Source organism: Aythya ferina, assembly GCF_964211825.1.
Source record: "Aythya ferina genome assembly, chromosome: 13".
Taxonomy (NCBI): Eukaryota; Metazoa; Chordata; class Aves; order Anseriformes; family Anatidae; genus Aythya; species Aythya ferina.
Window position 1 is genome coordinate 7,393,082 of NC_140311.1, and position 22,366 is coordinate 7,415,447.

General features: G+C 41.1%; 1 protein-coding gene across 4 annotated transcripts in view; it reads right to left on the reverse strand.

Moving 5' to 3' along the window:
• Positions 1-19,641, reverse strand: part of ADGRG4 (adhesion G protein-coupled receptor G4) — a 32,900-nt gene extending 13,259 nt beyond the window's left edge. Inside the window, exons 1-13 of one of the 4 annotated variants that reach the window (XM_084534270.1) lie at positions 19,491-19,641; positions 18,587-18,769; positions 16,167-16,225; positions 14,691-14,795; positions 12,320-12,934; positions 6,940-7,023; positions 6,385-6,479; positions 6,007-6,059; positions 4,453-4,492; positions 3,928-3,947; positions 2,509-2,657; positions 1,464-1,596; positions 826-944 (exon numbers count right to left, since the gene is read on the reverse strand). In XM_084534270.1, coding sequence (XP_084390396.1) covers positions 826-944; positions 1,464-1,596; positions 2,509-2,657; positions 3,928-3,947; positions 4,453-4,492; positions 6,007-6,059; positions 6,385-6,479; positions 6,940-7,023; positions 12,320-12,934; positions 14,691-14,781 — 1,399 coding nt within the window. In that variant the 5' untranslated portion in view covers positions 14,782-14,795; positions 16,167-16,225; positions 18,587-18,769; positions 19,491-19,641. Of the gene's footprint in view, positions 1-825; positions 945-1,463; positions 1,597-2,508; positions 2,658-3,927; positions 3,948-4,441; positions 4,493-6,006; positions 6,060-6,384; positions 6,480-6,939; positions 7,024-12,319; positions 12,935-14,690; positions 14,796-16,166; positions 16,226-18,586; positions 18,770-19,490 lie in introns of those variants that run through there. The other 3 variants (XM_084534272.1, XM_084534271.1, XM_084534273.1) reach the window with 3 other exon arrangements.
• Between the last annotated feature and the right edge of the window lie 2,725 nt (positions 19,642-22,366).

A 22,366-nucleotide genomic window follows, 5' to 3' on the forward strand; every position in this document is an offset into this window, starting at 1 on the left:
GTTATATTTTAAAGGGGGAAAACAATGTAGTTTTCATAAGAATATTATCACCTGCTTTTGGGTAATAAAGATTATCTGTAAATACTATTTAGTTTTAACTTTGATCATGTTTACAAGCATTTGTGAGCTCAAAATTAAACAAGACTCTCCCTCAACCCAAATACTGCTTAACTGGTATAGCAGCAAAATCAAATTATGAATGGTATAGTTCGAAAAACAAGTATTTGCCATTCATTATATCATCATTCTTCTGTAATTTTTTCCTAGAAAGAGAGCATTACCCCTGGGAATCAGAGAGACTACGCAACTGCAGATATCTTTCAATGATCTATTTATTGATGCCACTGCTGCGTAGGTGGATAAACTATGGTATTGGTTTTGCACATCATTCAAACAGCTTGCATAGTTTGGCATAGTTTTAAAAAGAGATATAACTGGGTGGTAATGGTCACCTTGTATATCACATGAATTAGTGCATACACTTTCAAATTCCATGTGCTAATTTGTGTTTATTTGCATGCGGTCTACAGAACATGAAGTCCTTTGACATGGTAACAGGGAATGTATTGACAGGCAAAACCTGTCATATTATTCTCTTGTTACTTATTTAGTTCTAAATCTAAATGTCTTCAGAGTAATAGCTAGAGAATTTTGAAGCAAATGCGAAATTCATTTACATTAAAAGCATTTTAGGATGACCAAGTGAGTAGGTTGCACGTAACATAACCTTGTAACTTCAGTTTTTCAGACATCCAACATACACATTATCTAAATATAAGCGTTCTACTTTGATTCACTGTGTCACTGAAATATCTGGTAGCTTACCGTCTGTTATAGTGATATCATGAAGATCTAAGATATTATTTGGAAGTTCTTCCAGTAATTTACATTCAGTCGTATTGGGATTTTCCCAAAAAGCTTGCTCAAGATCAATGTTAATTCCACTGAAACATGAAAACACTGCACATTAAGTTACATGAAAAAATATGCATTTTTTTATGTTCCCCATATTTAAGTACCTAAAATTGTTATTAATTGGCCCAATTTTGAAAACTGACTTGCAAGTGAGACCTGACTTAGCAGTCATTTAGCACAGTAGGAGCAGAGCCCAAATGCCAGAGCAATTTGAAATGCATCTAGAGATAGTGACATTCTGCCATTGGAGGGCAATGTGCCATGAATGGAAGGCACAAATGCTACAGTGCATCTGTTTCCTCTCCCTGCTAAAGCAGAAAGTCAGCTTCCTACTATGCTGGCTTGCACTTGCTGCAGGTGATGGAAATGATGCAATACTCCCTTTTCCTGCATCCTACACTGGACTGGCCCTGTATACTTTCTGTTTTCCTTGGCATGTCACTGTCATGTGCCATTACAGATGACCATCTGGACTCTCATCACAGGAAGCCTTGCACACCCTCCTGTTTGCCCTGCAAGAGCCAAAATGAGATGATCTCGTCACTCACCAACTCCTTTGAGCAGACTCCAGAGGGTTTTTGCTGCAGCTGACCTCAGCTTTGGTAGCTGGACTTGTTAGTGGCCAGGAATAATTACCCTTGTATTTTGTCTGTGAAAAGCTCTCTGGACAGTCCATTAGTACTGAGGAAGAAATAGAAAAAGCTCTTTTAAAAAGGTTCATTAGTCAAAAGAAGAATTCCTTGGCACCCAGGGACCAGCTGTCCAGTTTTGGACTTCCGCTCCTTCTGAGATTGAGCTATAATTTTTACTTCTTTTGTAGGCTGGATGGGATTATTTTAACAAGTTTACTGGCTGAAATAAAACATTTTGCCTAAATATTTTGCCTGTTCTTCTGAGGCCTTTTTCTTTTTTGTTTGACAAGGTCAGTTCTCAGGTGAAATGCTACCTTCCCAACATCATAAATTGTAGTTTAATGACAGTACATCCTGCAGTCTTCTCTAATCTATCTGAAGCTACTTTCACACTGCCTCTCATTACCCCATCAATGTCTTTTCCTTCAGATTTGCACTTTTATGCTTGACCTTTTGTAAGTTTTTGTACCAAAATATGTTTTTGAATTTCAGGTACAGTCTGTTATCTCTTATCTCTACCTTATTTCTGTATTGTAAGGACTGATAAAGATTGTAACCAAACCAAAGAGGTTACTTACAATTTGAGGCTTGATCCAATAAGCATTAGCGTTAAAAGAATGCATGCAGTGGGTTTGGTTTCAGTGTTTGGCTCGTGTCTCCCTCAATAGCCAGAACCTGGGGCACCACCTATGAGCAGGGGCTCCCAGATATGCAGCCGTATCAGTCTGCCCTTGCCTTCATTGCAAAGGTGCTCACACCTGCCTCAGTACCAGGAGTCATGGTTTAGCCTACCTTGTCATTGCATTGCATTCTATAGCTTGTGTATCAGATAAGGTCAGTTTGGATACTTGCAGGGACGTTTTCTAGCTCTAACATCTCCACAAAGTTTCAGTTTGATAAAACACTTGCAGCTAGAGTTACAAAGCATATGATTTCCAGCGAGGTTTTAACGAAGTATTACCTATTGGCCTGACAGCCGCATCTTCAGGTTTCACATATAATGATAACAGTCCATCTTCATAAGTGTCATTCAATAAGAGCTTTATCTTGAGAATCAGCACTTCTTGTGTTTCAAGTGACATGGCCTTTAGAATGGCCTTACAGACATAGCTAGAAGTATAGCACAAAATAAACAAAGCTACCATAGCAGTAATTTTCACAGTTATACCTTATAATTTTACTGGCTACAAAATTAAAGAATAACACAGAAAATTTTATTGAATTGAATAACTGATGCATTTTGTTCACTATAAGTGCTGTCCTCCAGCAAACGTCACCAAATGCCACTTCTTATGTACATTAGTACCTTATCACTTGAAATGCTTTATAAAGTACAAATTACTGGGAATGCAGGTACAAGAATCTATTTATAGTTTCACAGTAAATACCTCAAAAAGTTTCCTAATCATGTTATCTTGGCAAAGGAAAATCTCTGTGACAAGTAAGCATTTTTCAACCAAGTTTTAATGTTCAGAGTGAGCTAGTCATAAAACAATGAGGTATTTTTGTACCCCTGTGTCCAAACAGAAGCGGCAGACTCCAAGGCTCCCTGAAAAACAGAGATTTAACTAACTGTTGTCAGTGTCTCCATTAGTTTCCATCTTTTTCTCCTTGTAACGGCCAAGTATGTTTGCTGATTCAAGCATATTTGGAAAGACTGTCTCTCTCTTTTGAGTGGCTTCAGACATGGCAGAAAGAACAAACAAGTTGCAAGCTCTCAGTTGTGGGTGGATTACCTCAATAGACCTCTAAGTTAACTGAGGGCTAACCTATGAGACTTTCTTAGGAGTGGGATGTTTCACGTGTTTCCAACTCACTCCTGTTTCTACTTGGTTGTTCCCCACTCAGCATGGCCTTTGGGGTAACCATTTACAACCCTTTGAAGGTGATGGGAACTCAGTTCCCTCTGCTCTTCTGGCCTGAGGTCAGAAGGCAATTAGGATTTCCTCCAGAAGAGGTGCAGGATTCATCCTGGCAGACTTCTTGGGCACTGTCCAGCAATGCAGTCTTCCACTCATTGTTTTGGCCTCAGTGAAAGACACTGCTCACAGCCAACTCTAATAGCGCAGCACAAACCTCCCAGCTTGCCATGGAATCAGTTCAAGACTTCCCAGATGTGGGGCATGAGAGGGAAACCTTGGATGCTCAAATACATTTCCCCAAGTCAAGCATTACTGTGAATCTGACTCCACATGTGTTTTTCTGTTTTAGACAGCTAAAGGTTCCCACTTACTAAAAAACTAAAACTGAAACTAAAATAGCCAAGAAGGGGTATAATGTTTCCTCACCCTGTTTATGAGCAGGCTCATAGCAGGAGGCAGAATATTCTTATTAAATTAGTATGAACTATGAAAATCCAGTTCATAACCATGTGTCTTACCTTTGTGACATCTGCTTTGCCTTCATATTCAGTTTTCATAGGACACAAAAAGTTAGAAGCTGGTTAGAATCAACAGTAGAAACTCCGTGTGTTCATTAAAATAGAGCCGTATTGGTTTAAACGTTATTAGAACCTTATTATCTAGAGTAGCCTTCATTTCACAGTACTTCTGGATGTACATCAAGACAAAATAGAACGTCACAGTGCATGGACGCTAATTCATACAGAAAGCAGGGTAGATCTATATCTTGCAGTGCGCAGTAAGCTTGCTCATCAGAAGGCTATTCCAAGGTAGACTGCTTGAAAATAATGCTGAACACATCCTGCCTTGGTCTTATGAAGACCATTTCAATATTTATTGAGACACAGTGATTCTTCAGCCCAATTACTTACGTGGGATACATTATATTTAATACTTTCTATGTAACACAATAGTATCAGCATTTAGACCATACAACTACTATATCCTCTGTAAAAAGATAAGAGAAAGTAAATTTTAATATTAGAAAATAACAAGTTACATACTTGAGTCATCTTATAGACACTGCTTTGTGGAGAATTAGCCCTGCAAGCAAACCAGAATAAAATAATTAGTTGATATTAAGCATATGGATATAACATGTTCCATTATGCTATCACCTAAAAATATCTTGTGACCACAATGAGACAGATCTTGCAGCAGAGAATTCATCTTGAATTCAGCATAGATGTATCTGCATAAATCTCCAACAACAAACACTGTAACAGATATGCACTCAGACAGAAACCTCCTCCTCTTCCAGAACTGGATGCACAACTGTGGGGTTACAACTCCCACCCTGCTCCCCATGCCACCAGACCATGGCATCTCTGACATTGTCCAACCAATCCTGTCCTGCACAGCAGAGACAGGAGGGATCCAGTTCAAGATCTACTTTCTGAAGCATCTTTGAAAGTATTCTAAGCTTATTCCATATGCCTACAACATCTTATCTTGAAAGGTCAATTATTCAATAATAAAAGCCTGTATCAGTGTACAAATTGATTGTATCATGTTTCATATTTCTTTAAGTTTAACTCTTCCACACACTTCACAAATAATTTCTCTGTTAATTCCTTGGAGATTTTTAAGCAACATCCCTTCTACATGGGGGATGAAGATCCACAGGTAACCCTGTCTTTAGCTAGTCTATTTCATTTGATATTTCTTTTCTTACAGTTTTCAGACTCAGATTCACCTCACATAAATAGTACCATATGTTATTGTATTGTTGTCATTTGTAAAGCAAGCAGTAATTGCAGACGTCAGAGAAGAACGTAGGAAGACAAATATGCATAAAATGATAAAACTCAAAGACTATACAAATGACACCTTTATGAAACAGTGACTAACTATCCCTCTTAGTTGCTCACAGTTTGGCTATAAATACAGATTAATTGGTTTGAAAGGTACATAACTAGAGTCTTGGGCAAAATGCCTTTGTTTCTGAGCAGGGTTTTGGAACTGTACTGTACTTTCATTAGACCCTGCCATGATAAGAACCAGTGTGTGCCTACTTATCCAACCTGGACAGCCCATACAGGTCTGTGATGCTTGCTCTATGAATGGATGTGACCCTCAATTTCTCTTGCACTCACATGTTATCACTGAAACAGGGGTTCAGCAGTACTAATGTGAATTCTGCAGATACCAGCACTCTGCCCTCCTTTCTGTCTCCCACAAATACCAATTTCTACACACTTTGAATTGCCATGATGGCACACGAGATACATCAGCCCACATGACTCATTGCTCACATACCACAGAGGCAGTAAAGGCTTCATCTTCATCATGAGCCAATTTATATGGCCAAAGATGAGTTCTTAGTTTGGCAGCAGATACTTGCCTTGCATTAGGTAGGATATATATTTTCAGGTGAAGTGAGCCTCATAAACAAAATGTGGGTGCTACAAATGATCACAGTTGTATAGATCTGGGGGACTGATTTACACCACTGTCACAGGACTGGTCATATGTTATATGGGTATTTGGAACATGGCTGCTATTTCTCTCAAAGGACATAGTGTCAACGTGACATCACTATACAGCAAGAGGCTTACCTGATTTTAAAGTTCGTCACAACAAATTCTCCTCCAGTGAATATGATATTAAACTGGAAAGAAAATGATAATTTTTTTATTAACTTGTTTATCAGTGTTTTATCTAAACCTGCTTGTAAATTTAAATTGTCATCAAAATTCTAAATTCCAATGAAAAGGTCTAAAAATATTTGCAAAATGTCAACACTTTTCCCTTCTTTCTGAATTTAATTTTATCCTGTTAAAAATGCGTTGGATAACATGATTATGAAACGCCACAATATTGTTACATGGATACTTATTTTTGTGTTCTTCCATAAATTTGCATTCTGTACCAGCTGTCCTCATCATCTGATACTTTCTAGAAATAAAAGAGAATGAGAAAAGAAAGCTACTCACCCAGTTTTCTATAAGCTTCCTTGCATCATAGTAATCAGGAGCTCTCTCAGTTTTGTAGAAAAGATAAAAGTTCATGTCAACGTTATAGAAGCTGACTGTAATAAGAGAACAGAAGTGAGATGAACCCTATAGTTTGCACAGAAGGATACCTGCACTGCCCCTCCCTTTAGCCATGGCTATGCTTTCCATTCCCAAATTCATGAAGACTCTTTAGGAAATTCTACCCTCCAAGAGTCTAAGTCTAGATTACTACTGTGTTGCTAGGAATTTAAGGACTCTACGGGCCCAAAGTCATGGCCAAGTTATCACAATTTAACAAGCAAAGGCACTTCAGCTGATCTGATTTTATTACTTGAGGGTGCACTAGCTTTGCTTTTACCACATACTAAGAATGCATAAGAAGAGATAGAAAGATTTGCTGACATACAACACCTTGCCAAGCAGCAATAGCTTAAACATGAGACCAAGTCTTAAACTGTCATGTGTATGGCGTCAGCCAGTGTCAGTGATGACCAGGTCAGCACTTAAAACAGTCTTGTTTAGGAAAGTACTTACGTGCAATGGTAACATTGGCACTATTGGTCGGAGATAATGGTGGCAACGTAGGAGCCGTTGTTGATGATGCTTCACTTGAACCAGCTGAAAAAAATATTGAAAGGCCTAAGAATCCACAATGGCACAAAGAGCAAGAATTAACATAGTTCATAGGAGCAAGACAGTCCTTGGGCAAAGGTCATTGTCACGAACTGTTGTTATTCTGCGGACCTCTGAAGTGTAAAGCAAAGGCAAAGGGGGAAAATACATCTGTGCATGGTTTTGTTTTGTTTTTAATTTCTCCACTGTTTATGTTGAAGAGCAGCTCTCTTGCTCTTCCCTTCTTGTTTGAATAGTCTGTGCTGTTCTTCAGGAAAACCCATGTGCCAAACACAGAATGCTAAAGGGTTAACATAAAGTAATGAAATTGAAACAGACATTGACATTCATGGACTTTTATTTAATGATAACCTGGCATAAGGATTCCCATTATAAATGCCAGCCATCCTGCCTGTATATTTTCAAAGTAAAGAATTCTGAGAATTTGTTCCTAGCTAATTTTCCTTGAAGTGAATCACCTTGTCAAACCAGATAGGATTTTTGCATTTCACATGCAATCTGCCACATCATCAGACAGACAGGGACAAAATGGGTGATGTTTGCTCACACGTACTACAGAAAATTGCAATGAACCGAATCACCGTGTAACATTACAGGCCTCGGTGATGAAAGAAAGGCGTGATCACAACATTTTGTTCTAGAGATACAGTTTCCTTGCTATGCTGGTGATTTGTGTTTTTTCTTCATTCACATGACTGTCAGAGACATGACAATATAGTTCTGACTAAGAGAAATAAACTTAACACATGAATACAAAGCCAAATATGTATGAATAAGGAGTGCTTGGAAATAAGTAGCATAAGGCTATGCTTCATCAAACATTGTTTTCTCTAATGGAGTTCAAGGTAAGAATCACCCCTGCTTAAAAAAATAACAGCCCATCTCTGACCTATTTAAATCAAGAGCAACACATCCATGGACAATAACAGAAACAGAGGCTGTTAAGCGCTTGAAGTAATAGTCTACTGTTTTTATCCTAAATAGCTCAAATTATTTTTTGAGGTTGAAAAGACACCTGAAGCCAAAACACCCCACTGAACAGGCACAATACACAAGCTATCTTCTCCCATGGTCCTTAACCCATTGGAAACAGGAGAATTAGTTCACTCCTCTGCTTCACTCTTCCAGCAAAATGCAACTCCAGGACCAAGCTGTCACATTGCCATTTCAAATCAGCAGCTTGCAGTCAGTCAGACACCTAATCTGAAATAATGGCTGTCTGCTGATTCTTGATTTGGGAAAGATCTGCAGGCTTGAATCATTGAGCTGCAAGACAGACCTAGATATTCAACATACAGACCTCCTACCGATATCCACTAACACTGTTTGCATACATATGCAGAAAACAAGAAACCAGAAATTAAACAAACAAAAAACTAGAGGCAACAGAAAACAATTCTTTAAAGAAAACACAAGGACCTGAAACTGGAGACTTGTGCTTTATCCTCCAGCACCCATGCACACCAACCACTCCCTATTCTCACAGCACTCACCCCTGTGAGAGCACAGAGTAAAACTGCAGGTACCTGACCTGTGGGGCTGTGGAGGGCCTGGGATCCATGCATCCCATGTGACTCTAATCCCAGGGTTTAAACTTCTAGTGGAAACCTATATGCCTTCCTGTGACGTGAAGCTGCAGATGTGGGCTCCCTGAGCCCCAGTACGACACTACAAATAATTCGTCCCTGACTTCAAGCTGTCAGAAACAGTGGAAGAAAATGAGCGTCTTGCTATAAGAATTCCTGACAGATAGGAAGTGTGATGAGAATGCAGAAGGGATGGTGCTGTGCAGACATGCCCTATCCTTGGAAAAAAATCTTTTTTCTTTCCTTATAGGAATACAGACATGACATTAAGCTATGATTTATCAAGTCATAAGCCAAACTATTTGTAAACCTGAGGTTCAGTTTATCCTCCTGACTATCACAGTGCTGTAGATTCTCTCCAGACAGGAGCCTGCATAGAGCTGTGTGATTGCAGGCTCTGTTCTGTTTTCAAAAACCATTGCCTTAGGGGTGATGTATGATATCACCCAGTGTCAGTCAGGATGAATCAGAAAAAATCTGCTGGGGAAAAAAAATTAAAAAAATACAGAAATGGCCAAACAAAACCCAAATCCATTTTAATCAGGACTCACAAAGCAGTTTTCATCTCCTAACAAATGAAGCATAATTACAACTTCACAGATTCAAATTTCTTTCTTTCTCTCTTTCTCATTATCACCTGGAGAAAAAAAATCTGTTTATTCTCACATGTCAAGGATCATTACCAGCAGGCAGGTGTGGGACTAGCCACCTGCATCCTGTAATTTCATTTGCTTTAATTAATATGTATGTAATTCCCTTCACGAACTAAGGGCTAAGAAGTGATGACAGATGAGATTTAAAGCTAGAAAAATAGTGTACCAACACCATTCCTGAAGTTCCAGTTCTGGATTTTTATTTGATAATGTAATAAATGGTTTACTTGGTATCCTACAAATATGCTTTGTTTCCAGTAAAAGAAGCAGTAAAAATTAGATCAATGTATAAGCGAACTGTAATAAACATAATTTTGTATTACTAGCAGTAATTTTCATACATTGTATATTAATTCTTCTCCCAGATTATTTAAAATTAAGAAGAAAATTAGAAATCAGTGTGTGGGTGAGGTAGGGGGAGGAAAAGATGAAGACTGAGTCAGAGAATAAGAACGCACACTATTACTTCTATGCTTTTATTACTTAGCAAAGGCCCAGCTGAGCTGGAAAAGTAAAGAATCATCTTCAAGAACTCCGAGGGGGGGGGAGAGGGAAAAAAAAAGGAAGAAAATAACTTTACTCCTTGTACCAAGTAAAGCCAATGCAATTGCTACGATAATTATATCACTTAAAAAAGTCAACACACCCTTTCAAGGCTGTTTCCTTCTATATTTGTATGAACAGTTTCATTCATTTTGCCTAAATGTGCCTTGTCTTTCCAAAATTAATGTAGGATTCCCAAAACAGAGCAGGCTGCACAGCTTCTCAGCACAACTGCATGAACTGTCTATTGTTAAATCAAATCAAGCCCTGACAACTAAAGCAATTCCCAGGTATACAGAGTATATAAATATGAGAAAGAAATACAAACAAACAAACAAACAAAAAAACTTCACAGCTAGTAATTGTCATAGGACATAACTATTTGAGTCATGTCATTAGCACTGAAATGGCACTTCACCATGACATTTCATTACAAAGCAACACTTTGCCACAACTATTTTGTACATGTGTACTTCAGATGTTCTAGCATAGACTCAGTAGTTATGGTCCCATATGGACAAACTAGATCCAAGTGCAGCTTCCCCCGTAAGACTGAAATCTTGGTATGTATTTTATCACACAGGACTGTTTGTACCACTCACTGATATCTCTATCTATTATATCGCCAGTTAGTCTCTGTGAAACAGCTAGCTCATGAATTTCAGCTAATTAAAGTAAGCAGTAGATTTATAGTGGAAGCAAAGGTCTTGCCAAGAGCTGACACAAGACAGATTCTCATACACTACTGAATGTTATGAACACCTTTACAACTGGGACTTTATGATAGTCATCTAACTTTTGTTCCTTGGAAAAAGCCAGATTCTAGCATCCCTTGTCCCCATGTGAAACACCTACCCAGAGGCACATGGCACCATAGGCAAGACTAGCCTCGGTGCCTTTTAGCTTTCCTCTTGCTGATAACCTTTGAATATTTGGACTAACATTTTCCAGACTGAATGTGCCACTCAGGCTGCATTGGAGAATCCTAACTGGAGGAAATCAGTTGGTTCTTGGGAGTACTTTAGAGGAAAACAATGCTCCGTCCACTGAAAGCCTCTCTCCAATATATCTTGTCTCACTAAAAATCTGCTCAAATTCATCCAAGTTACTGTTTTGAACAATCGAAGTCCAGGAACACTGAGGGGAGCCTTTGATTTTAGGTGCTACACTTCTTGAAGTTTTCATCGGCAAACATGACTAAACCTCTCACAGCTCCTTGCCAAATCAAGCACACACCTTTCTCACAGTGCAAATGGGCCCAAGGGCAAAGGCAACAGTGGTGTTAATTGGAAAAGGGAAATGTACTGAGCCTTCCTTCTCCCTCACGACCCCGCAGTCAGTGACAAGTGAGGAAATAGCTCAGGCAACAGGCAGTGCAGAAACAGGACCTCCTGGATAAAGGCAATGGGGCAAGGAGCCAAGAGACAGATGGGAAGGTTGTGATTTACAGCAGTTGTTATTTGTGCCTCTTTTCTTCGCTGCAGAGCAAAGGGGTGTGTAATGAGAGGTGGGGGAAATCCCTCTGAACAAATGTTTCAGAAGCAGTTGTTTGTTTCCTGTTCTACTCATTTCCTTGGGACCCAGTTTGATGTAACCTGGAGCAGGAGATGCAAAAGTGTACAGGGAGATGAGGTGAAGTTTGCAGGTGCTGTGCTTGACAGAGAAGCACTCTCTGGTGGAAGGCTTCTCAGATTCTCAAACTGGGCACCAAAACTGAGCAATTACTTCTGACTGTGCCTCTGCACTCCCTGTGAAACCACCATCTTCAGAGAGCTAGTAAAGATGCATATCCTGTTATTGTTGAGCTCCTAAGTATCATGGCATGTCATTAGCTTTACGTAAATTAGTCAGTCACAAGCTTTACGTAAATGAGTCGGTCAAGCAGTCAGTCTCAGACCTCTAGTTCAATCCTGTGTAATTTAATTGCTGTTTAGTACACACAGACATCAGGACTGAATGGTGAGATAACACCAAACACTACTAAGAGTGTTTTTCAATGGAGCAATGCCCATCTAGGGCAGAGAACAGACAGAAGCCTTGTGGAAAAGTGATTGCTATCATCTAACTAATGGCTGTAGTTAAATATCATTAAACATATTGGAAGAAAGCTTCTGAGTTCAACCTATATCACTCAGTGCCAGGCCAGCTGAGTAGCAGGTTGGTACCCCAGCAGAACAACAAACCACAAGAAGGTTCATCTAAATCATGCCACCTGCCAGCATCCTCCAAGGGAATCTGGTGGCAGATCCTGGCTCTGCCAGCTTTCCCCCATCCACAACCTCTATATCTGCTCCAAGAAGAGCCTGTGCGGTGTGAGTGGGGAAAGCCATACAAAAGGCTAGCCCTGAGCACTCCTGGTCTCAGGCCCACAGCAGTAACACAGGATATAAGATAACTCCTGTTTATTGTCCTGAGCAGTGGAGGGTTTCCCAGTCTCTGAATTGCAGGATCCTCAGCAACACACAAGCCCCAAGGAAAGAAACTGTTGCAGAGACTCACCACAGCGCAGGCGATGGTCAGTAATTAGAGGAATGCGGAAGTCCCAGTACTCTTCCTTCCAGCTGACAATATTGCCCTCAGCACAGGCCTGTAACTCTTCCTGATGCATCACAGTGTCCCACATTTGGAAGTAGTACAAGCTTCCAATGAAACTGTTGCTTACTTGTACAATAAATCCATCCTTTTTTTTATGTAGGTGACCCAGCACCAGACTTCCACTGGGCTTCAGGCACTCAGTGCTGTCTATGCTTTCATTATGTATGAGATAACCATTACAGTAGACCTTCAGCAGTTGTGTTCTGTTGTCCCATAAGAAGCACACGCTATACCACGTGAAAAGGGCTAAATCAATCCCAATGTTTCGACTGGTGCCAAAAAGATATACTCTCAACTGCTTGTTTTCTCCAGAGAGACCAAGCTCTAAGTCATTTATGTCAGTGGATGTGTTGTTAGTGTCATAGGAAAATGCTGCCCAAGAGCTTGTGTTAGCAGTCCGGTTTAGATCAACGCACACAGTGAACTGACATAGCTTAGGAACACTGTGGTTGATCAGAGATGCGTACTTTTCATTCCTTCCCAGTAAATCCAGTCTTTCTCCACGCAGAGAACATGTTTCTGTAAGAAGAAAAAGCATCAGGAAAGAGGGTAATGAAGGAAAATGAAGTGTCACTTCAAAGAAAAAGCTGCAATATGACCTCATTCAGGTTACTTCACTGAAAGTCAATTAAACAAAAAAAGAAAATTAAAAGTTTAATCTATTTCTGGTTTCTGCTGGTTTTGAAATTTAATTTTGAGAACACCCACACTACCAGTAAAGAGAAGATGAGTTTAATTCTCCAAAGGAAATGCTGAGGCCCTCAAGACCTACCAAATACAGAATTCAGGTCCACATAGTCCAACACCTGCATGGGTGTTCAATGTAAAGGCATTGGCCTGGCATGCTCCGGGAGAAGACCTGTTTGCATGTTTGGCTCCCAAGTGACATATCAGACCCCTGACTTTTAGCCTTTAGGTTAGGGTTTCTGCTAATAATAAAAATAATCAGAATGGTCCTTCTCTCAGGCTCTAGAAAATTGGTCTGGACAGCTTTTTTTTTTTTTTTTCTGGACTTGCTTATTTTTTAATTATCTAGTTATATCTTTACAACCTACTCATACAAGTTTTGCTGAGAAAGGCCAGAACCTCCCTGAGTAACACCAGCCACAGCCCCCCACTCACAGAGAGAAACTTGTCTGCATGCGACCCCACTGCACTTTAGTAATGCAGCTCTGCAGAGTAGCAGAGCAGCAGTTGTAACGGCCATAAAACAGCCACCTCAGATCAGGGATCAAAAGAGTAAGAAGCCAGGCCTCATGGGCTGGCCAAAGAGAAGGGAATCATTACGGGATGTATGACTGGCAGAGCTGGCACCCATCCCACAGTTGACCAGAGTACCATTGTACTCTACCGGAGACAGGCTGACAGATAGGCCTTTTAGGTGTCAGCCCTTCTGATGTCCTACAGCAGACATATTAGGAGCCTCTATCCAAAGCTGAGAGAAAGTGGGTACACTTGGCAAGATCTAAACATAAGTGCAGTCTTTTTATTATGGGGGCTTTATCTGGAAAGAGCTAATTTTTTTCCCCAACTGCACTGTGTGCTGGAAGTGACCCCAGTGCAACAGGGTGCATTTTAGAAACACAAATTATCTGTGTGTTCTGCATTCTTCTCAAGTAAAATTAAAGAAGGGAAAAAAAAAAAAAAAAAAAAAAAAAAAACTAATTATTGGTCTTTGGAGATCTATGGTTGAGTGAGAGGGTGCTGAATGTGTGAAGCACAGCTTACCATGGTTGACTCAGCACCTGAATTATTATGGGGGAATTTGGTTCTGCCTGTAGCTTCATGTTTTTCCCAGAACACCAAGAAGCAACTAAATGCACAGTTCCTATTTTACAGGTGAATAATGACAAAACTTCAAGGCTTTTTACCTCCAAACATGAACAACTCTTGTGATGCAACAGAAACTTGACATTTCACACCTTTTCATATTTTCTCATTTGCACTGACTCATCTGTGGCCCAGACTGAACCAGAAGAGGGTATTGTATCTTGCCCAGACCTGTAAGTCTGCAGGCCAGCATGTACTTAGGGATGCATACTAGGCAAGGACCCCAGCCCCAGCTGGAGTTAGCAGCGAGAGGTCCAGGGCAAGGGTAACTCTTGCACTGGGGCAGAACAAGAAAAAAAAGACAGACTTCTATATATGTACTGTGTTTGGACAAACCAAGGGAACAGCACACACTTCCTGGGCTGTGGGGTATGCTGCGAGCCTCTGCCAGCAGCAATGGGCACCTGACAGCACCATTCCTATGGCTAATCCTGAGGGGAATTACCTGCAAGAAGGAAAAATCCAGCAGCAACCGTCAAGATGCAAAAAGCCTTGTCAGAAGGGGGCTGTCCAGGTCTACACGTGAACATCTTCATTCTTTAGGCATGTTCTGAAAGAAAGATGTTAACACTTACACACTTACCACATGCTTGGCTGAGAAATTCAGTCTGCTTTCTGCAGGTTGCTGAAATGGCATTTGCAGCACATAAGCCCAGAAGGCCTCACTCCCTGTGACTGAGCAGAGTCACTACATCAGTAATCTCAGTGGGGGTAACAGCTATATAACCCTCTGGTTTCTGCTAGTTTCTTAAAGAGATGAGGTCTAGGCTATCATGCTGTCAGTGCATGTTTTGTCCAACCATAACAACTCTGCAAACCTGCTATCTGGTTTCAATCTGCTCTGACGAAGGAGTCAATGTCTGAATTGGTGAAGATCCTACAAGTGTTGGGACAACATGAAGAGAAAATCCTGCCAGCAAAGTAAAGCCTGAAGTGCTCATCCATGGCTCTGTGCCACAGATTCTGGTGAGATGGGGGATCAGGGGGCAGCAGCCAGGGCAAGAGGCATGAAGAAAAGCAGGATGCAAGACTGCACACAGACAGCACAGTCAGACAAACTGTTTTCTCACTGTTGGCCTTTGTCTACAAAAAAGCTTTCATCAAATTAATTAAGCCCTGGGAACACACTGGTAATTGGGGAAAGACTTGCTCAAGAATATAAACATACACTGAGCACTTAAAGCAAAATGGAAAGATGCCTCTCTAAGCTGGATGAAGTTTGTCCTGTTTTGTACTTCAGTTTGACTGAAGTCAAAGACAACTGTAGTTAAACCAGAGCAAGTGAATGGACAAGCAGCCTAGATTTCTGAGCATCCCAGACTCAGTGCTGGCATCCTGCACTCTCCCCCATGGTGGTATGCTTTCTCTACTCACTTCACTGGGGTCAAATGCCAGGGCTTGTATTGGTTTAGGACTACACTGGATTAGATCTTCAACTCATATGTATAAAAAACATCTGTAAGGGAAGGACTTTGTCCTCAGATCGTCTAAATTGGCCAAGCTCCACCCAGAGAAGTCACCTGGCTTAACATCAAATGCAACCCATACCTGGGGCTTTCCACTAAGGGTTACTACAGTCTGACCACTGACAAAATGGAAATTGTTCTTTTGTGTCCCGATGTGCACAATAAACATTAGAAAATTATTATTTAAAAAAAAAAAAAAGAGAGAGAGAAAGAGTTAATAACCACTTTCTAAGTTTCCTTTTAAAGCTGCACTTTACAACATTTACAGAAAGTTAAGAAATTTCATCCAGCTTTCCATTTAGTGCTGTGACAGTGACTTTTGCAATAACATTTAAGAAATAAATCATTATGCTCCCAGCCTGTGGTAACTAAACAGAAGTTCCTACATATTTCAGGTGATTCATACTTTCTCCTAAAAACATCAGTCTTTAAAAAGGTGCTGCTCAAACACTCACCTCCCTGCGTAGCACAGAAATCAAGGTAGATTTTTACCAAGTCCTCCACACTGCTTCTTCTGGCAGATGCCAAAACATAGGTAAAGAGAAACATGAAGAGAAAATCAGGTGGGACGTTGTGATGTTTTCAGTGGGTCAGGCAATGAAAAACAAGTGACTTCCATTCTGAAACTTCATTCCTTAGGTACTGGAAAACCTGCTGTGACAACAAATCTCTCCTCCCAACCTTCTCCATTATCATTCCAGCAATGATTCGCTTACTTTTGCAATAACGTTTAAGAAAAAAATCACTATGCTTCCAATATGTGATACTTCCCAGGTTGTATTCAGTTTAGTCCAGAGCAAAGTCCAGAACATGTAGCATTATAAAATACAAATTAGAAAGGAACAGATGAAGTGTTTCCCTTGTTCCTGGTTCAAGAGTGGCTGCAGTAAAGGGCATTAGTTTCAGTTTCCCTACAACAGCTCTCTAGCTGTTTGTAGTGGGTAACACTGTAATGTAAAGATCAACTTAACTGCTGCTTGCTACTGAGAAATATTTCATGTGGTGAAAGTGAGGAATGAGAAGCACCAGGAAAGGAGAGTCCCACATGGCTGTCACTTCAGCTACCTTGAGGTTGTCTTGAGTTCAGGGAGTTAGCTCTGGAGGAAGGAAATGGTTTGCTCAGGACCCTGGAGGGTTTGCCCCTGTCTCCTGCAGCACCGTGTGTGATCTTAAATGTTTTGGCAGTGGCTCCCAGCAGTTCAGCTCTCTAACTGGATCTGAGTAGGGAGATGAGAGGAACCAGAGAAAGCCTGAACTTCCCAAGGCTGCTTAATGCTGCAGTTCATCCTGCTCCTCTAGATAGTCTAGTCTCTAAACAGGATGGAAGTGTCCCTCTCTTCCGCTCTCCTAAACAATCCAGTCCTCTGTCTTCACCTTTTTCTTGACAAATCTGTCTCCTCCTCTTGTATACCCTTATATAAGCATTCCAGACTGGAAGTTTCTCCTCTAAAGACCACTACAGCACCACTTAGCCAAACTGTCCCATGGCCCAGGGACTCCCCTTCTGCACTGCCTTCTCCCTGCGCAGCAGCACAGACCTGCTCATGGTCAGCAGCTGCTGCAGAGCACCCACACACCTTTATCCACCAGCCTCAGTGGGAGGTTTTGCTCTGTTTCTTTTATGGGCAGAGCATAATCACTGAAATTACTAGGCACGAACTACTTGCCTCTTCAAATCCACATTGCAAATGTCTTTTTTTCAGGTATTTACATAAACTCTTGCATGGAAAGCCATTCTTCAAGCATGGGACAGAGCAGGACTGTTCAAGGATGGGTGCTTTAGAAGTCATCCTTTTTCTATACCTGTTAAACCAGCATTACAGTATCATGGTATGGAAGGAGTTCCTACTGCAACCCCAGAGCAATTATTGAGAAGGCCTCACTGTCCCCTTTCTCCCCTTTCTCCATCTTCTTCTTTCTGTTTCCTGTTTTGTCTTCAGTTTAGTGTTTTTAATTATTCAACACAAGTTGTTTATTAACTTTGCTAGAGATTATTGCAAGGGATCCAGAAAACCCAAGTGGGGGCACCTCCTCTTTAACACTAAGTCACAGGCAAAGCCTGATTTCATAATCAGCATCCCACATCAATTTCTGATCAAAACTGTCCTGGGAGTCTTTAGAAGAGAACACTCAGGACTCAGAGCAGAAAACAATGCTCTCTGAATAAGAAGTACAATGACATGAACAGAAACAGAAAATGGCCATGAACACAGAACACTTTCAAACTCACTGTGGCCGTTCAGATAAAAAGGAGTTTTGCTTTACTTTGGATGTGCGAAGATTTTTGCCAGGAGGTTGCTATGGTGACTTTTCAGCTTTCCCAAACCTCTTCTTACTATAATTACATCTCATAGCCTTTGAGCTGGGAATCTTTGATTCTTTGGATGAAGAATGTGGGTGGATGACTCTTCAGGATGTTTTTCAACCAGACATATTTATTATAAAGCAAAACAAAAAGATTCATATCCTTGTGCCTTTAACAGCTGCCTACAATTCCTGTCAAACCTTCTGGCCTCATTGGCTGCCATCCTTCTGAAACCTTCTTGAATATTTTTTAACTAAAAGGCTTCCTCTTCAGAACACCTCAGTACTGCACTGACCATCAGTTAAGATTGTTTAGAGAATGCTTAGATCTCAGCTGGACTGAGTTTTCTTCACATCACTGTGCATTTACATTTGGTCCCTAAACTAAAATACGCAAAATGAGAGGTTATTTTTGCATTTCCTTAGCTTTTGTTATTTACATCAGTTGTCACTGATTGAAAGTTGAAGGCAAATATCCTCCTTATTTTCCTGTCAACAGACACCCCCATGTATGCACAGTTCCCCTGGGATAATGCACCACTAAACAAGAGTTAAGGCCAAAAATACATACCCATCAGTTGAGCCAGTATTCATTCCTAGACCACAGACCTCCCTGTGCTGGCAATGGGGCTCTGGTGTGCGTGAAGAAGCAGCTCAGCACTGTGCTGGATGGGGTTTGTTCACAGGGCAGCAGCTGACTGGGGCTGACCTCTGGACGCTGCCCTTCAGCACATGGCAACAGCAGAAATATGGTCTGTAAATAACACGCTTGGTCATAAACTGCAATCTTTCAAACTTTATTGTGAAGGATTAGATTAGATCACTAAATAAGGGTGGGAAGGAAAAGATTAGCAGTGTGTTAATCTTTCAAAAACTTTGAAGGATGTAAATATTACAATTGGGTTTGTTTTTTTGGTGCTTTTTTTGTTTTCGGAGGTAGCTAACAGCTACTCTGTGCAAACTGTTAGGATAAAATTGGTTTTTAGCACAAAATGATTTTTTTTCCATTCCTTTTTTATTTCAAAGCTATGAGAAAAGCTTTTTGATCATGATTTATTAAATCCCATAGTAGGTACATTAGAAGTCTGGGTAAAATCCTTATGAAGTTCTAGGCATTCAAGAAGTATTACTTTAATACAATCAAACTTTTGGAGTTATTCAGGTCCTTTGCTGCAGGCTGATTCAAGAATGACATATATTTTTGATTCTGTCAAAATATCCCAGGTATTTTTAGAAGAAAAAAATTCAAAATTTTTCTACATTTGTTTTTAATTTTTAAAAATACATATTTTAAAATTAAAAATGGGACAAATATTTTGTGACCCAAAATAACATGTTCTGAAACACGTTTTCCTCTTTCTTTCTTGGTTATGTTTCTATACAAGAAATAGTAAAATTTTTAATAAAGTGAAAATCCCACTCTCCCCTGGATGATTACCAATGAAAGAAACTAGCCATCAGCAAACATCTTGCACCTTGTTTATTGCAGTCTCCTCTGCCATCACCTCACATTGCCCTTCTATGTGATGAACTTCCAGAACATGACACTCAACAGGACCACTGTGACTTTCTTTTACTGCCACCATGAGACAGCACTACTGTTTTGGCAGACCTTCCTGGGCAAAATACACATCTGTGCATCCCCCACTGGGCAAAATACACACCAGGTGTTTGTTCACTTGCATCAATCTCATTGCATGCAACTGCTAAGAGGTACAATCACTTTACTCACCACATGTTACAGCTGGAGCACTGGGCACAGCTGTCTGCACTGAGTAAAGGGCTCATGTGAGGTTCCTGACAGCCGGAGTGGCTCAGCCTTGGCCTTTCACCTGCCACAAATGTTGTGTTAGCCCCAAGGATCAAGCCTCACCAACATTTCTTCCAGCAACTTTAACAGAGAATCTTCTACACGACCCCTGAAGCTCTCAGCAGCACCTACGAGGTGGCTCATTGGTCCAGTCCACTGCTATTGCTATTACAACCACAACACATAGTCTCTTAATGCTGGGATGGAAAATGCCACTTCTATGCAACACACCCATGCTCCACTCCCTTGCTTAATGGCCTTGGATGACTGCAGCATGAAGGCTTACATAAATTGCAGTGTTAATCTCATAACTGATTTTATTATCAGTACTGACTCTTAGTTCTCTGGAACTGTGGATTATGAAAATTGCCTTGAAAATCATTTGACATGATGAGAATTTAAAACAGGACCAGAATGGCCAGAGCAGTTAATATTGTGTTAGACTCACCTTGTGGGACATTTAAGCAATGAAAGAGAAGAAAAACAGAGGTAGATGTGAGTGGCTGTAGTGGGATTTTATAAGAGGAGAGACAGATCTGTAGCAAAACATAACTGAAATAAATAAATAAAATATTCCAGAAATGACCTGTTTAAACCATCCTGTCTCCACAACAGAGTATGATTGAAGACACCTGGTCTGCTCTGAAAGCAGTAACTCAGATGCCTTGCTCTGCACAAGCTAATTTACAACATTTATAAAACCCTAGACCATGCAAAAGACTAGTGCAAGTCCCTCACGGGGACTCTGATAAAATCTTCCACATTTGTCACATCGGTCTGCACCACCCTGCAGTGCTTTAGTGCATTTAGCTGTCCTCAATGGAACCAGTTGTGCCTTAGCTGCCCCCTGCCCACCCAGACAAGTGGATGCTGCAGACACATGTGCACAGACTGAACCTAAGAGCAGACCACAGGGCTTTGGACTTGTTGAGGTAGAGGGGATGTTCCTCACTTCCCTTGGCTTCTTTGGTTTTCCCCACTAAAATCCCATTTCCAGCCTACCTCACTAGGGAAAAGCAGTGATTCTTTCTGCTGCAAGAGTAATTTCATTAAGTACATCCCAAGATGCCTTCCTGCAGAACTCTGTGACTTTAAACTTCACCTCGAGAAACGTGAAGAGTGGGGTCCTTAGACTAACGGTTCAGCCTCACTAGACCTCCCAGTAGGTGAGCCCAGTAAATATACACAATAAACAGCAGAAAGGCCTACAATCACATACCATAATAGCTATGCAGGTAAACTGCAGATGCAGCTTTCATTTTATGAGGTATTTGTGACACACAGGAGGAAATAGTTTCATGGAATTGCACTTACGTTTTACTCTAACCAACTTCTCGTCCTTCCCTTGTTAAAGCAGTAATCACGTTACAGCCATGCCAAGGCGCGCAAGGTGCTAACAGCAGAGGGTGAAATCCTGACTCTGTGCCAGAAGTGACAGCCACTGACTTCAGTGGGGACCCAGTTCACTCGCCACAAGGAGCTGAACCCTGGCTGATTGATACTTGCAGATGTTTGCAGATTCTGGGCTGACTGGGGACCACTGGATGTCACTGTTGCCCCACGCAAGTTCTGCCGATGGGCCTTTTCCTGGGCTTACAGCAGGTGGCTCCTGCTAAGAAAATGCCGTCATTGAAGCAAGAGTGAAAGCAGCATAAAAAGGAGACGAACGCTGCTTATTTTTCCAAAACAGCATTTAAAAGAAAAGGTAGAATTGCAAGAAACAGAGTGTGAATTTTGCTCTCAATTCATTGCTTCCCCAAGAGTGACATGAGCTTGTTTCCTCGGGGCTCGCAGCAGCATGAGAGCAGCTGCCCTGTGGAAGGTGACTTGTGCCAACCTGGCACATGCTGAACGAGGCACAGGCTGCATCCCTGTCAGCTCCGTGTTGCTGCTTAATGTATGAGCCTGAGAGACTAAAAAGGTTGCTAAGCACGGCTTGCGGCACACTGTAACCCATCCGAGGAACAGCAGGGCTGATCTGCAGCAATAGGAGGAGAGAGCACTTTTGCAAGGGGTGCACCCCACTGCACCCAGCTGGGGAGCCAGAGCAGCCTGAGCTATGCAAGCTATTCTGCTAGGAAAGTGCAGATGACGCAGAAACTCAAATAGATAAGTGTCATAGCCAAGATTTTTTCCACAGCCTGAATTCAGTGTGTCACATCACTGCTGCTTTTCTCATTCCTGTGGCCGAGGAATGTCTTAAAGTGATCATAACATTTTCACTAAATGTTAACCAAAACCCTGCAAAAGCTTTGCAATTAAACATACGAGGTGAGATTCATATCTCATGTCAGTGGGTATAAATTCCTGCTTACTTTAGACCAGGATTTAGCCCTGGTGGTGCAGTCAGGGGCCCAACACATGAGGATGTGTAGCTGGCAGCACACCACACTGTGCCATCAGCACTTGGTTTTCCCAGGATGGCCTGACTTGCTAAGGGGCGATAGCCCTTCTCTTTAATGTGTCTTGCAGGCTATGATTTATTCCTAGTTTTGTTTTGGTTTGGTTTGTTTTTTGGTTGGTTGGCTGGTTGGTTGGTTT